The sequence below is a fragment of the Sinocyclocheilus rhinocerous genome, unplaced genomic scaffold, assembly GCF_001515625.1.
Source record: "Sinocyclocheilus rhinocerous isolate Xijiao unplaced genomic scaffold, SAMN03320098_v1.1 scaffold1965, whole genome shotgun sequence".
NCBI lineage: Eukaryota > Metazoa > Chordata > Actinopteri > Cypriniformes > Cyprinidae > Sinocyclocheilus > Sinocyclocheilus rhinocerous.
This window is the reverse complement of record NW_015625577.1, coordinates 948,405-961,446: the sequence shown is the minus strand read 5'-3', so window position 1 is coordinate 961,446 and position 13,042 is coordinate 948,405. Positions and strand designations below refer to the sequence as shown.

Sequence of the window (13,042 nt, the reverse complement as noted above, 5' to 3'; positions counted from 1 at the left end):
CTGACAATAATTCAGACTAACAGAAATAAACCTGGAGCCTGTTTCATAAAACAAGTTTACCAAATAAGCCAGGTTTATTTCAGTTAGACTTGTTATTGTCAGCTGATCTGGTTCTAATCAGAGTCAGATTTAATTCAAAATAAGTCAGACTAACTGAAATAAGCCTGGCTTATTTGGTAAACTTGTTTTATGAAACAGGTCCCTGGACTAAAAATGTAATTATTATATTTTATTATATATTATTATTGTATATTATATTTTAAAATATCAGAAATGATTACAAAAAAATAAATAAATATATAATAAATAAATAAAAACAATCAAAATAAAAAAAATTTTAGTCCAGGTATATTAGCTTTGAGATCATATATATGCTAATTCTATTTAGCAGTTTTTGTCCTTTTTGCATGATATTATTGATAATTTTAATTGAACAAAAATCTTTGTAGCACAGAATGAGTCATCAAAATGATCAATATCATGCAAAAAGGGTAAAAACCTTCTTAATAGAATTAGCATATAGTAGATGACCTCAAAGCTAACATACATGGACTAAAATTTTTATTTATTTTTATGTATTTATTTATTTTATTTATTTGTTTGTTTGTAATCATTTATGATATTTCCATAGATTTTGAGATTTTTTTCTTAAAAAAAAATAAAATACTAATAATCTTGCTCATGCCAAACTCACTGCCACACTTCTAGTACTTCTTAGTCATGGTTGCCAGGTTGTTGTGGTTACTAGGATTACTACAGTAGGAGCACTTGGTGGTTTCTAGGAAATTTGCTAAAGTGATCTGAGTACTCGCCAGGTGGATATTTACTGGCCCAAGGCAAAATATTCTCAGTTTCTATCTAAATTGATATCCAAACCATGCCATGACATTCTCAGAATGAACGTATGAAATTCATGGCTTTTACGTATATTTTAAGCACAACAAAATTCACCTTAAAGTTCAGGGTCTATTGTTCTTAAATCGCTCTTATCTATAAACTCTGGTGTGAATGCAAAGTACAGGAACAGAAATGTACAGACTCACATGCAGTTACCATAAGTCACGGTGCATCTGTAACAGTAGATATGAATTGGGTGAGAGGACTTTACACAAGGTGAAGGGTTAAACCAACAACAAAATACACTGATTATACCATTGTGCATTGCAGCTCACAGTTTAAAGAGTACTGTAGAAACATTATGAAAGAAACAATAAATTCAATCTCTCTACTTGCAAATATGTTAATGTATTTTTAATGTGCTAAACATTTGCACTTTCAAAAACCTAATTATAAAACTATAAGGGACCAAGAACACTTGGCAGTCAAGCTGGTTTCATCACATGCACTAAATAATGAGTTTTCCCTTTTTATCTAACATGCGAATATCCCCTCACTTCTAGTGCCACCCTCAGACTCGCTCCTACATGATGCCACGGGCCTCGCTGAGACTCAACGTAGCAAGAGACTGCATGCCATGTCACTCAGGTTATCAATGAACTGTGAACGTCTGGGTAGAGTGGACAAGCTGTCTGCGAACAAGAGAGGCCAACACAAACAGTCAGCCGAAGCAACCAAACCCATGTCTGTCACCACAACACTTCACAATGTCTTCGCTCACAGTCAAAACTGCTGCTGGAGACATTTGTAAAAAGAATGGTATATTTCAAATGACGGCACACATAAATAATCATGGCTGATATTCAGAAAAAACAGTGCGTTTGTTAATTGTTAATAAACAATAGATTAAGGCCATGTCCACACGTACACGGGAGTTTTTCCTTCTTCCGTTTTAAAAAAAATCTCCGTCCACATGAAAACGCAAACGCATGCTATGAAGCACTGTCAAGAGCATGCCAAACCAACAGGTGGCGATATAATCTCAACCGTAAAGCCATGTTGGCCAATCAGAAGCCTGAAAAAGTTTCCAGTAGGTGGAGATAACAGCGCAGGCTCCGACGTCACAAGCCACAAACTCCGGTTTCGCTGTCTACACAATGACACTGCAACCGGAGTTTTTGAAAATCTTCACCCAGGCAGGCGTTTTCAAAAATGTTCGGTTTCAGTGACCTGGTGCTGCGTTTGCGTGTGGACGAACGGCCAAACCGCATAGAAAAAGCTGTGGTTTTAAAAATAACCGCATTCGTGTGGACAGGGCCTAATACTGAGCAATAAAAACTGCATACCAACGTACATTTTGAGGTATACTCACACAGGAGCTATAAATACTATTAAAGTGTGAGAATTAACTTGCGCTAGTCTACAGATGTGCGTGGCTTCGGCAAATCATTCGCGCGACTGCTGTCAAAATAATTGACATGGCCAATCAAATCAAAGTTGGCGGGGTTTCCTGTCCACAGAAGCAGCCCTCGAATTCCTGCGCAAAGCGTCAGTTTAACGTTGAAAGAGAGCAAGGTAGGATGGAAGCTGCAAATCATTTAATATTAGTCCACTGTTTAAATGTTAAATGACAGACCGCTATATCCAGTGATACAGCTCAATTTTTTTTTCTCAAATATGGCCATTTTGAGAGAGAGAGAGAGAGAGAGAGAGAGAGAGAGAGATTAAAGTTAATTAATTAATGACAGAATTTTCATTTTTGGGTGAACTAACCCTTTAAATATATATAACAGTATATATAAATCCCTAACCCTAAGTAGTTAATTATTCTAAAGAAGTAAAGAAGTAGCAAGTCACTTTTTTGCTCCTGATGAATCACTTGAATGAATCACTTGAATGTTTGACTCAGTAACTCACTCATAAAGATAGTATAATTTGTCATGTATTTTCTTAACATATTCTATTACTAAAGGTAATGATTACTTGTTTATGTTGAGTAACCGCTCTGACAGATTCAATGAGTTTAAAGAGCCATTAGACTAATTTAACTTGTGAATTCTGTTTGAATGATTCATTAGGGCTAGCTCGTAAGAACTGTTGAATCACACTACACTAGCTGTGATGTATGTTTTTGTTTCACTAAAAAGAACTGGTTTAAATAAGTCATTTGTTATTGAATCAGATTACATGTTATTACTTTCAGCCTGCAAGAAAAATGCAAAGTAAATGTGTTTTTCTCACCATAAATTGGCAAAACACTGCCTTTTTTTAATCTTACAACATTCAATTAGGACTGCAAACACAGATAAAATGGCAACTTTTGCCATGTGGTTGTAAATTCATCAGTGGGGTCTGCCACTGAAATTCAGTGCAGGAAACACTGACATACAGTAAATTATCGATCTTGGTATTTTAAGATTAGATATCAAAATCAAGTTCAAACGAAGATTGCTATTAATTATACAAATATTTTTAACCAGCCCTACTTCACACATGGCTCTATCCTGAATGATAAAATACTAGACACAGCAAGAGACATCCCTCAGACTGACTTGGTCTGGCCTCGTCCAAAAATCACATACACACACTCGCCTACAAACACAAGTGGCTGATTTGCTGGACATTGTTGATATTATTGCAGGGTCCCGGGGGCGCTCGTTTGAGCCCTGGCTCTACATCCTGACCGGTTCGATTCTTTTGTACGCCCTCCAACCAGCACGGCCGGGGACTTCCAGAGGCAGAAGAAGATTTATGAAGCCCCCGTGGCCTGGGGTTAAACCCCGCTGCCTTCCACCAAGAGGATTCCTTTTCAAAACAATAACATCCAGTCCCGGCCTCCTTTGGGACGGCCCGCAGCGGCGTTGATGCGATGTGTTTGTCTTGACAACTGCCGCCGTCTGCGTAAACGCTATACGTGTGCCACTACTGTATCCTGATCCTGATATTGAGAGGCTCCATATGTAAACATATGTGCTACTGCAACCTTTTGCTACTGGGAAAAGCTGCCTTTATTTCCTTTTTATGACTTTCTGATTCCAGTTACAAATGAAAAATGTGCAAATAAAGCCAAACCTCTGTACTGTACAACCTTCCTCTGTGCAACTTTACAAGGTTACATCAGATGTAATATTTACTCATTTTGCCCCAAGCATATCCAATGATGACAGCCACAAAATAGCATTTCTAACATGATCAAAGTTTAGTTTTGGAAAACCCAGTGGTTAAAGTGTCATAAACACCTTTCCCACTGTAAAACATTGAACGGGGTGAGGTGATAAAGAATGTAACATTACGTACTGCCTTCCATAACTTGTTTATAGTTTCTCTTCGGCTTTATGACCCTCCCTACCCCCTGTCTAAACCTATAACATCTAACCTCAACCAAACCTCAAACTACAGTAGAAAGAATGACACAATATGACACTACTGCTAGACTGCACATTAGCTAAAAGCATGTCTTAGAAAACCAGACAATATCCTCCTAGGACGGACCAAACGTTTCCCAAAGTCTCATTATTCAAATGTCTTTATGTGACTATAAAAGGGGAGGAATTAGGGACTTGAAATGCATGTTGCTTTACGAAATTTGGGCTTAAAAGAGGGTCTCCTGATCCAAAGACCTGCAGGACTTGTAATTAATCTAAAGACGTCATGCTACACATCTATGAGGAACAGAATGCAACCTTAGGCCAAACTAATCACCAAAACTACGGTTATTTAAGCAAGTCTGCCATCAAAAGCACTCCAATCTGAGAGCATTACTGTAGGAAAATCAATCTTCTGAAACTTTAGGGGATGCAATGAAACATTGACTGAACTAAACCGGAGAAAAATACATGACTGTTAATCTGAAGAAATTGGGGTGAAAGAGAGTGGGGGGGAATAAAAATTAAGCACAATTTAAAGCAACGCCTTACCCAAAAATGAAAATTTCCTGGAAGTTTACACACCCTCAGGCCATCCAAAATCATCAGAGGGAAAAAAAATTAATCATGTAGAAATGTATCATTACATCACTTGCTGACCTATGCAGTGAATGTGTGCAGTAAGAATGAGGGTTCAAACAGCTGATAAAAACATGAATTAAAGTCTTGTGAATTGAAAAGCTGAATGTCTATAATAAACAAATCCATCATTAAAATGCTTCTAACTTAAAACCACTTCTTCCTGCTACAATATAAGTCCTCTATTCATAATATTGCTTTCTCTAGTGAAAAATCTGTCATGTCTGATTTAGGAGAGAAATGCGAACAGATCAAGCACAATATATAAGCAGAAACAGCCCAAAACAGTTCTAAAGAAATATATCAGTGGATTTTGATGTGAGAGGACAACAGAGAAAGGACTTTTCACTGGAAGAACTGTTATTATAGACTTGTATTTTGGCCAGAAGTGAAAACGCTTTGATTTGTTTCTTACAAACATGCCATTTTCACTTCAAAAGATGTTAACTGGATTACTTGTGCGTTATTGTGGTGTTTTTATCAGCTGTTAGGACTCTCATTCTCAGAATGTCTTTGTATTTTTCAAAATCCCAAAACTTTTCCAGGTTTAAATTACAGCACATCCTCAATCCCAGATTTTCAATGTGGTCTCAGACTTCTGGAGCCCACCGTACATCTTTCATTGCTCATGACTCATGAAACTGAGAAATGAAAGACTAACTTGATGAAGCCCTAATGCAACAGCAGCCACCGTGGCCTTCCTGTCAAAAGCCCATCGGGTTTCTTCAGAGGGTTGAGCTGAGGTTTTGGTGGAGCTCTTTGGAAATAGTAGCATATGGGGACCAGAATCACTGTTGGTCTGCCTCCACGAGTGCGAGAGAGCAAACTGAGCTACCACCGCTGTCAGCGAGCCAGCCGCATTCAATCTCACTACGTTATATTTTATTTCAAGAACACTGAAATGTCAGCTATACAATCAAAATGGCAACAAATATCTGTTTCTTTGAATGCAAAAGTACTCCTTGTAGACAGTGCAATTGACCATATTTCCTATTGCACATTGGGGACCGCAGCTATTTTAATACACTTCTCTGTCTACGGATTAAAAAAAACAAAATCTTGATGCGTAAATGGATCCAGAAGACCATTAACCTAGTCCGGGCTAAACCATAAACCTCGTCTGGCACATGTTGCCAAAACCGACCGTGCGGTCGGAAAGCCAGCCCTGCTACACTGGAGTGTGGCATCGCTATAGAGGAAGACATGGAAAGGCCAAACACCACCAAGAGTCACAATAAAGGTTTGCAGGCAACTGGAAAATAAGGCAACATGTGGAAAAAATGTGACAGAGAATGACAGAAGAAAGCAGAATGAACGCATGCAAATAGCTCACGCAGAAGCAGATGCCTGGACAACATCAAAAGCCACCGAAACCAAACCGTAGCCTTTGATTTATGAGGATATGAATTTCTAACAATATTAAAAGGCTACTTCAAACAAGGAAAAACACCTACTTTACAAATTGGCCTTAAATTTAAGCTTGAATTTAGTTTTAAATGTCATTCAAGACAGCTGTGATAAATTACATAAAAACACAATACAAATTGTAAATGCTACAGATATTATATTACAGATATTACAGGCATTTTAACAGATCCCTGCATGCCTATATTATCAAAAAAGGGATTTTTCTTTTTTTAAGTTCTTAACTTGCGTGGGTGAAAATGAAATTAATAAAAACGATCAAAAATTGTTCCGATTTTACAATGGCACTAATTAGGGTCAGTATAGTTTTATAGTGGTCATATTTCTGCAGTTATGCCCCTAAAATCATTTTCTCATGCTAGAATAAAGATTTATAGCTTACAAGTCCCAAAAGAATAGAGCTTTAGATAAAAGCTTCTGTGCACCAACTGAACCAAAACTCAATATGAAAACTATTGAAGGACCATTAGCTAAACCTTAAGACCACCCGCTGTAAACCCCTCAAGTCAGTGGTCAGAAGTGAAATCTGAAATAACAAAGGTGGACGTGGTTTAGTCAAAGAGCTGGTGCAGGTTTTTGATCATCAAATAATCAATAACATATTTTACATGAAATGCACATAAAAATAAATGTTTTAAAAAGTTTCTATATATTTGTATTGCATTTTAATGTGGTAAATAAAAATTTTTACTACTAATAACACTTTCTTAAAATATTAATAATTCTTAAATATTATTAATAGTTTACCCAAAATGAAAATTTCACCTGAAATAACAAAGGTGGACGTGGTTTAGTCAAAGAGCTGGTGCAGGTTTTTGATCATCAAATAATCAATAACATATTTTACATTAAATGCACATAAAAATAAATGTTTTAAAAAGTTTCTATATATTTGTATTGCATTTTAATGTGGTAAATAAAAATTTTTACTACTAATAACACTTTCTTAAAATATTAATAATTCTTAAATATTATTAATAGTTTACCCAAAATGAAAATTTCACCACCCTCAGGCCATCTAAGATGTAGATGAGTTTGTTTCTTCATCTGAGCAAATTTTGAGAAATTTGGTTTTAAATCACTTGATCCTCTGCAGTGAATGGGTGCCGTCAGAATAAGAGTCCAAACATCGTATAAAAGCATCACAATAACCCACAAGCAACTGCTTTGTAATGAACAAATCCATCAATAAGACGTTTTTAACTTCAAACTGTTGCTTCCATAATATTCCTTTCCCCAATGAAAGAGTCATCTAGTCTGAATTATGAGTGAAATATGCACAGATCAAGCATTGTTTACAAGCAATACTAAACAAATATGTTGGTGGAGACTGATGTGAGAGGACAACAGGAGATGGACTTTTTCACTGGAGAAAGCATTATTATGGATCATAGACTTTGGATTATGGATTCTGACGGCACCCATTCACTGCAGAGCATCTGTTGGTGAGCAAGTGATGCAATTTGAATTATTCTTTCTCTAAAATTTCTCTAAATCTGCTCCAATGAAGAAACAAACTCATCTACATCCTGGATAGATAAGGGTGAGTTTTGGATGAACAATTCCTTAACATAAAGGAAAAATAAATAAAAAATATTATCCTTAGGTTATTGTAAATATTAGGTTATCTTAAATATCCCCAAAATCATCTCAAAACTTTCATTACTGTTGTCTGTCATCATACACTCTGTCTAAGTTTTAAAATAGAGAACTTTTTGAATGCTGGTTGCAACAACTAAAATAAAGCACGACCAGATAAGTCCGATTCATTAACAAATGACACTTTTGAGTCAGATATTTATAATGAAATGGTCTAAAGACTCATGGTCTAAAAATCATTCAGAACAGAATCAGAACCATTAAATTCCTTACAATTCCCATTGCTACTTCGTTCACATCTCAGATTCTTTTCTCAGTAATATTCTCTGGTTGTAAAAGTATAGAGGCTAAACTACTGTAACTATAAAAAAGAAAAAAAAGAAAGGCCATTATGTCTAGGTCTTTTATGAATTATAACCATACGATATCCAAAAGAAGTCATCTCGGACAGCGATGGAACAGAAAACTAGACAAATAATTTCCTCTGACTTCAAAAAGAACAAATTGGGCACAGGAGACCTCTGACAAAAATGACATTTCCGACTCAGGAGCAGGAACCCGGGACAATGGAAAACATAACACGACAGCCACAAGCACCTCATCACTTTATTTAAGGGTCCAAGTGAAGTCTGGAAGGATGTAATTTAAAAAACGTCCTGCCATCGTATCAGCATTAAATCTCAAATGGATGGAATTGGTGTAGCATATGGTAAGCATACTTCAGAAGCAAAGAGCAGTAGCTTGTTTTACCTTTTCACTCGGAAGAAACTGAAGTCAATGCCCTGGCCTCTGACACAGTGTAGATGTTTACTTGTGTAATAGAAGAGGACATGGGGCAAATTATTGAGCAATGCACATTTGAGACAACGAAACAGCCTGTAAAATTGTATTTTGGTAAACCAAAACTAGGATTACGCTTTTTTTCTCCTCCAGCATACTGCAGAGCTGCTTCCAAGGACAAGATCCAATGTCTCAAGACAGAAAACTGTTGAGAAGCAGATTTACAGTCTATGGTAACAAAGTATGTTTACTGGCAATGCTGTTCTGCGACGGCTGCTATTGAAGAAAGAAGAAAAACAGCACAGCACTCAAAGATTACAGCTGTGGCAATGTTATCCTCTGTTTGGACACATGTCTCACGGCTCTCTGCCTGAACTCTCATGCTACGCAAACATAAGTGTCTTTTGCAATCGCCTACTTCTTGACAGATTGATATTTCAAATGCGCAGCCAGATGAAGCGTTTCACCTAAGATGCATTTTCCACATCTGGATAGCCGATAGATTATACTGTATATAAATGTGTTTACTGAAATATGGAAAATAAAAATCCTGAGGTAAATCAAAAACAGTCATAGGTTACTTGCATTTCCAAGTTATGAACTCGCAAATGTAGCAAGACATATGATCCTTGAGGGTCAAAACAACATTATCACGGAATTAAACCAGCCGTTAACTTAAAACTAACATTTGCACATATGACTTTAGAATCAAATAATGTTTCCAGAACATTTAAACATAACCAAAAGCTATTTTATGCATGACAATGAAAAATTTTAAAAGTTCATTTTTGAGTTCTGGACACAAATGTGGGCTAGAAGCAAGTTTCGAGGGATGGCAAGAATATCAGTGAATTATGACCTAAATTTTGGTCTGTTTTTCACAAAAAAAACTTTTTTTTGTCTTTATATCACTATTAACCATATGGAAAGCGTTTTTATTAGTTCCTATTCCCATTGGAACTGAAAGGTGTAAGAATGCTATTAGTACTAAATTAAAGCATCAAATAAATTTGAAAAATAATCATTAAAATTCACAAGAAGAAAGTAGCACATCCTGTAAAAATGGGAATGTTACGATGTTCCATTTTTACATTCAGCAAACTCCTTTAAAGCAGTTGGATGGATATAATAGCAGTGAATTTGGCAGGACATTCACATACCGTGGGCAAACCGATGGAACCAGTAGTATCCCATGTCCACACCAAGAAACGCAAGCCACCACGTCCAAGCCGAATCCCAGGGAAGCTCCAATAAACAGAAGTTGTTCCAGACATAAATATAAGCTGACAGTTCCAAACTTCTCATCACGAGCCTTGAGAAAGACACCAAAAGAGCTGAATTAAGTTACATCAGTAGAGCCCATCAGCAGATAAACAAGTCTATTTGATGGAAACTGCATGAGTAAAACATGAAATAACATTAGATTTGTTGTCAGTTTCTTTCTGTACTCAAAACACTGCATAATCTCCTTGTAAGGTCAAGTGTCATCTGATATAGAGCATGACTATCGACAAAATCGAAAAAAGACTTCCTTGTGTTTCGTAACGATAGACATTTGAAGGACCTGCGAGGTGAATCTCACACAACTCACTGAGGCAGACGGGACATCATGCCTGCAGACAAAGACGTGATGAAGTCGTTTATCTTGATGCGAGGGCCATCTGTCTTTAACCATCCCAACACAATCTCCAATAATATCAAACCAAAGAAATATGGTGTGGCCTACAACACAGAAAAATCATAAATCCTGCTGTGAATGAAAATAAGAATAACAGTTTCTATAACTTTAAATATTGTGTTAATACTCTTCCCACATCTGATGAAAACTTTTAAATGCTGCATCTTAACATAAAAGATTGAGTCAAGTTCTGCAAATGTTACACATGACTTTCTGTAACAGCCCTAAAAGTGCATGTCAAACTAGGCATAAAAATGCAACACACTAGGTAAGCGTCTGTTAGCAAATAATGTCTTTCCTTTGCATAAGTATGTGGAGTTGTTCTGTAACAACGTCATGGGTTCAATTCCCTAGAATGCATGAACTATTAACATATAAGGAGGCATTGATACGACCCAGAATTTTTAAGATGATAATTATTTTCATGTTGAATATCCAATATTAAAATTCTATATTGCCTACATGTATTAAAAACATTCCTGCAGCTGTACAGCATGGTGCTAGCAACACCAAGGTCATGGGTTCGATTCAGGGATAAGTGATAAAATGTACACTTAAGGCACGTAACTTTATAAATATAATACAAAAATCTATCTGTTTTATAATTAATTATTTCTATACATACATAGTATTTAATTTATTCATTTTATATAATTAATTTCATATATTATATATAAATTATTTAGAATTTCAAAAACATCATTTATAACTAAAAAATAATTCAATACTAAAACTGAACACATTAAAAAACTCAAACCAATCATACTACAAATGAATATGGCCAATGAGGTACAAATATACTGTACTGTGCATCCCTAATAATGTATACCCAATGTAATGCAAGCTGGATAAAAGTGTCTGCCAAATGCATACATTTCAATGCAAAGTATGTGCTGGATTTGAGCATATAGGATTGGAAGGTTCCACTCGAGTTGGACTCTTTAAACTTCTGTAATTACCAATTTTATAATTTACCAGCAAGCTTTATCTTTAAAGATTTGGACGTAAAGGAAGTTTTTCAGGATTTCTTAAACTTGGATTACCCATCAAAACCTGGGGCAAATCACAAAAGACCAATTAAAAACTTAACAGATGTGGTGCTGGCAGTACTCTGGGTCACTCTTTGCAGTGTGAAACCCGAGACTCACTTTCTCACATGCAAACACACGCACGCTGAACTGAGAGAGTGTGGGGGGACACGACAGTATAGAGTAGATCTACAGGTGGAACGGGACATGTGCTTATATATGTGTGTGTGTGTACAAGTGAACTGAGGCAGGATAGTCCACTTGGGAACCCCTATCACACGCAAACCTGGACACATCTGGCTGCCGACTGCAGCGAAGCTCTGGCTGCTAGTGCTATGAAACCCACTTCCAAAACCAAGAAAATAAAGTTAATGTATACGAAATTCAACCTAATTAGATATTTAACTTCAGTGAGCTATGCTGTGAGATACAACAAGTAAACTATAGGAATATGTGCACTTCAATTTCAAAGTTTTGAGAAACTTATTTTAACATTTTTTCAGCATGTTTTTTTAAAGAAACAAAATGAAAACAGCTATTAGCCCTGCAGCAACATATTTCAAGCTTGCAAAAATTGTTGAGGGGGCGCTTAATAGTTGTATATAAAGCTGTGATTGTGGACTCACCAGGAAAAAAAAAAAAGAGACATTTGTGAAGCAGATGTTAGTATTTTAGTTTTTTTCTTCAGCTTTCTTGATCAGATTCTGGACGGTTCATGTAACTTTACACACACAAAAATGCAAATACAGTCAAACTGTTTTTTTAAGAAATGTACTGTCAATTCAATGTTCTTCATCCAAATTTCGAATACACACTTTTTAGTGAGATTTTATTGTTTCAACTTCGCTTTTATCGCCTATTAGTGATATGTGGACAGTCTAAACAACAGTTTTTAATTATACTCCAAATTCAAACTTATGAGAGAAAAAATCTGAAATGTAGGGCACAAATTCATGTATTGACCAAGACAAGAAAACACAAGAGAATTTCTATTGTCTCACCCACACACATCAAGAGACAGAAACTTCAAATAAAGTTCTGCAGGAATGGTGAGCGAAGCAATTTAACAAGTGTGTGTTTGTGACAGAATTACAACAATTAGGATTCCTGCTGTGTGGTTAATTGCAATTTCTCTATTCATGTGTTTATGGAGGCCTGTAAAAATGTGAGTGTTTTACCCCAAATAACAAACATGTGTTGATTTGAGTGCAGCCAAACCAAAAAACACACATATGGGTCTGTTAAAATGTAAGGAGCGAGCTCCCCGCTGTAGGGCTTAAAAACCTGAACAGGTGGTAGACTTATTTTCCAATTGTTGCAGGCATGGTGCTCACTGTTTTGCACGTTAATGAAAATTAAGAAACCGCACAATTAAAGGTACAATATGCAATTACGGCATCATTTAAACCTGTGGTATCAGACGTGTTGTTAGAAAACATGGGTGGAGAGACACCATTAAAGTAAAAAAGATCATCATGTCAAAGTATTTGACAGCGTTTGATAGTGCAGTAGTAATAATACTGACAAAACCCTGAAGAAATCATGATTACAGATGTTTTGTTTACAATAATATACTGACCATATTATGAAACCTGCTTAACAACATGCTTTATACTGTATACACACACACACACACACACATACATACATACATACTGTATACACACACACACACACACACACACACATAT

General features: G+C 36.1%; 1 protein-coding gene across 2 annotated transcripts in view; it reads right to left on the bottom strand.

Moving 5' to 3' along the window:
• The window catches only part of agmo (alkylglycerol monooxygenase), a 31,542-nt gene that overhangs the window by 16,607 nt on the left and 1,893 nt on the right, over positions 1-13,042 (bottom strand). For both annotated transcript variants that reach the window (XR_001641341.1, XM_016568195.1), the window contains exons 2-3: positions 10,237-10,367; positions 9,806-9,957 (exon numbers count right to left, since the gene is read on the bottom strand). Coding sequence is in view for 1 of the 2 variants with exons in the window: in XM_016568195.1 (XP_016423681.1) it covers positions 9,806-9,957; positions 10,237-10,367 (283 nt within the window). In the remaining variant the exon portion in view is untranslated. The remainder of the gene's footprint in view (positions 1-9,805; positions 9,958-10,236; positions 10,368-13,042) is intronic.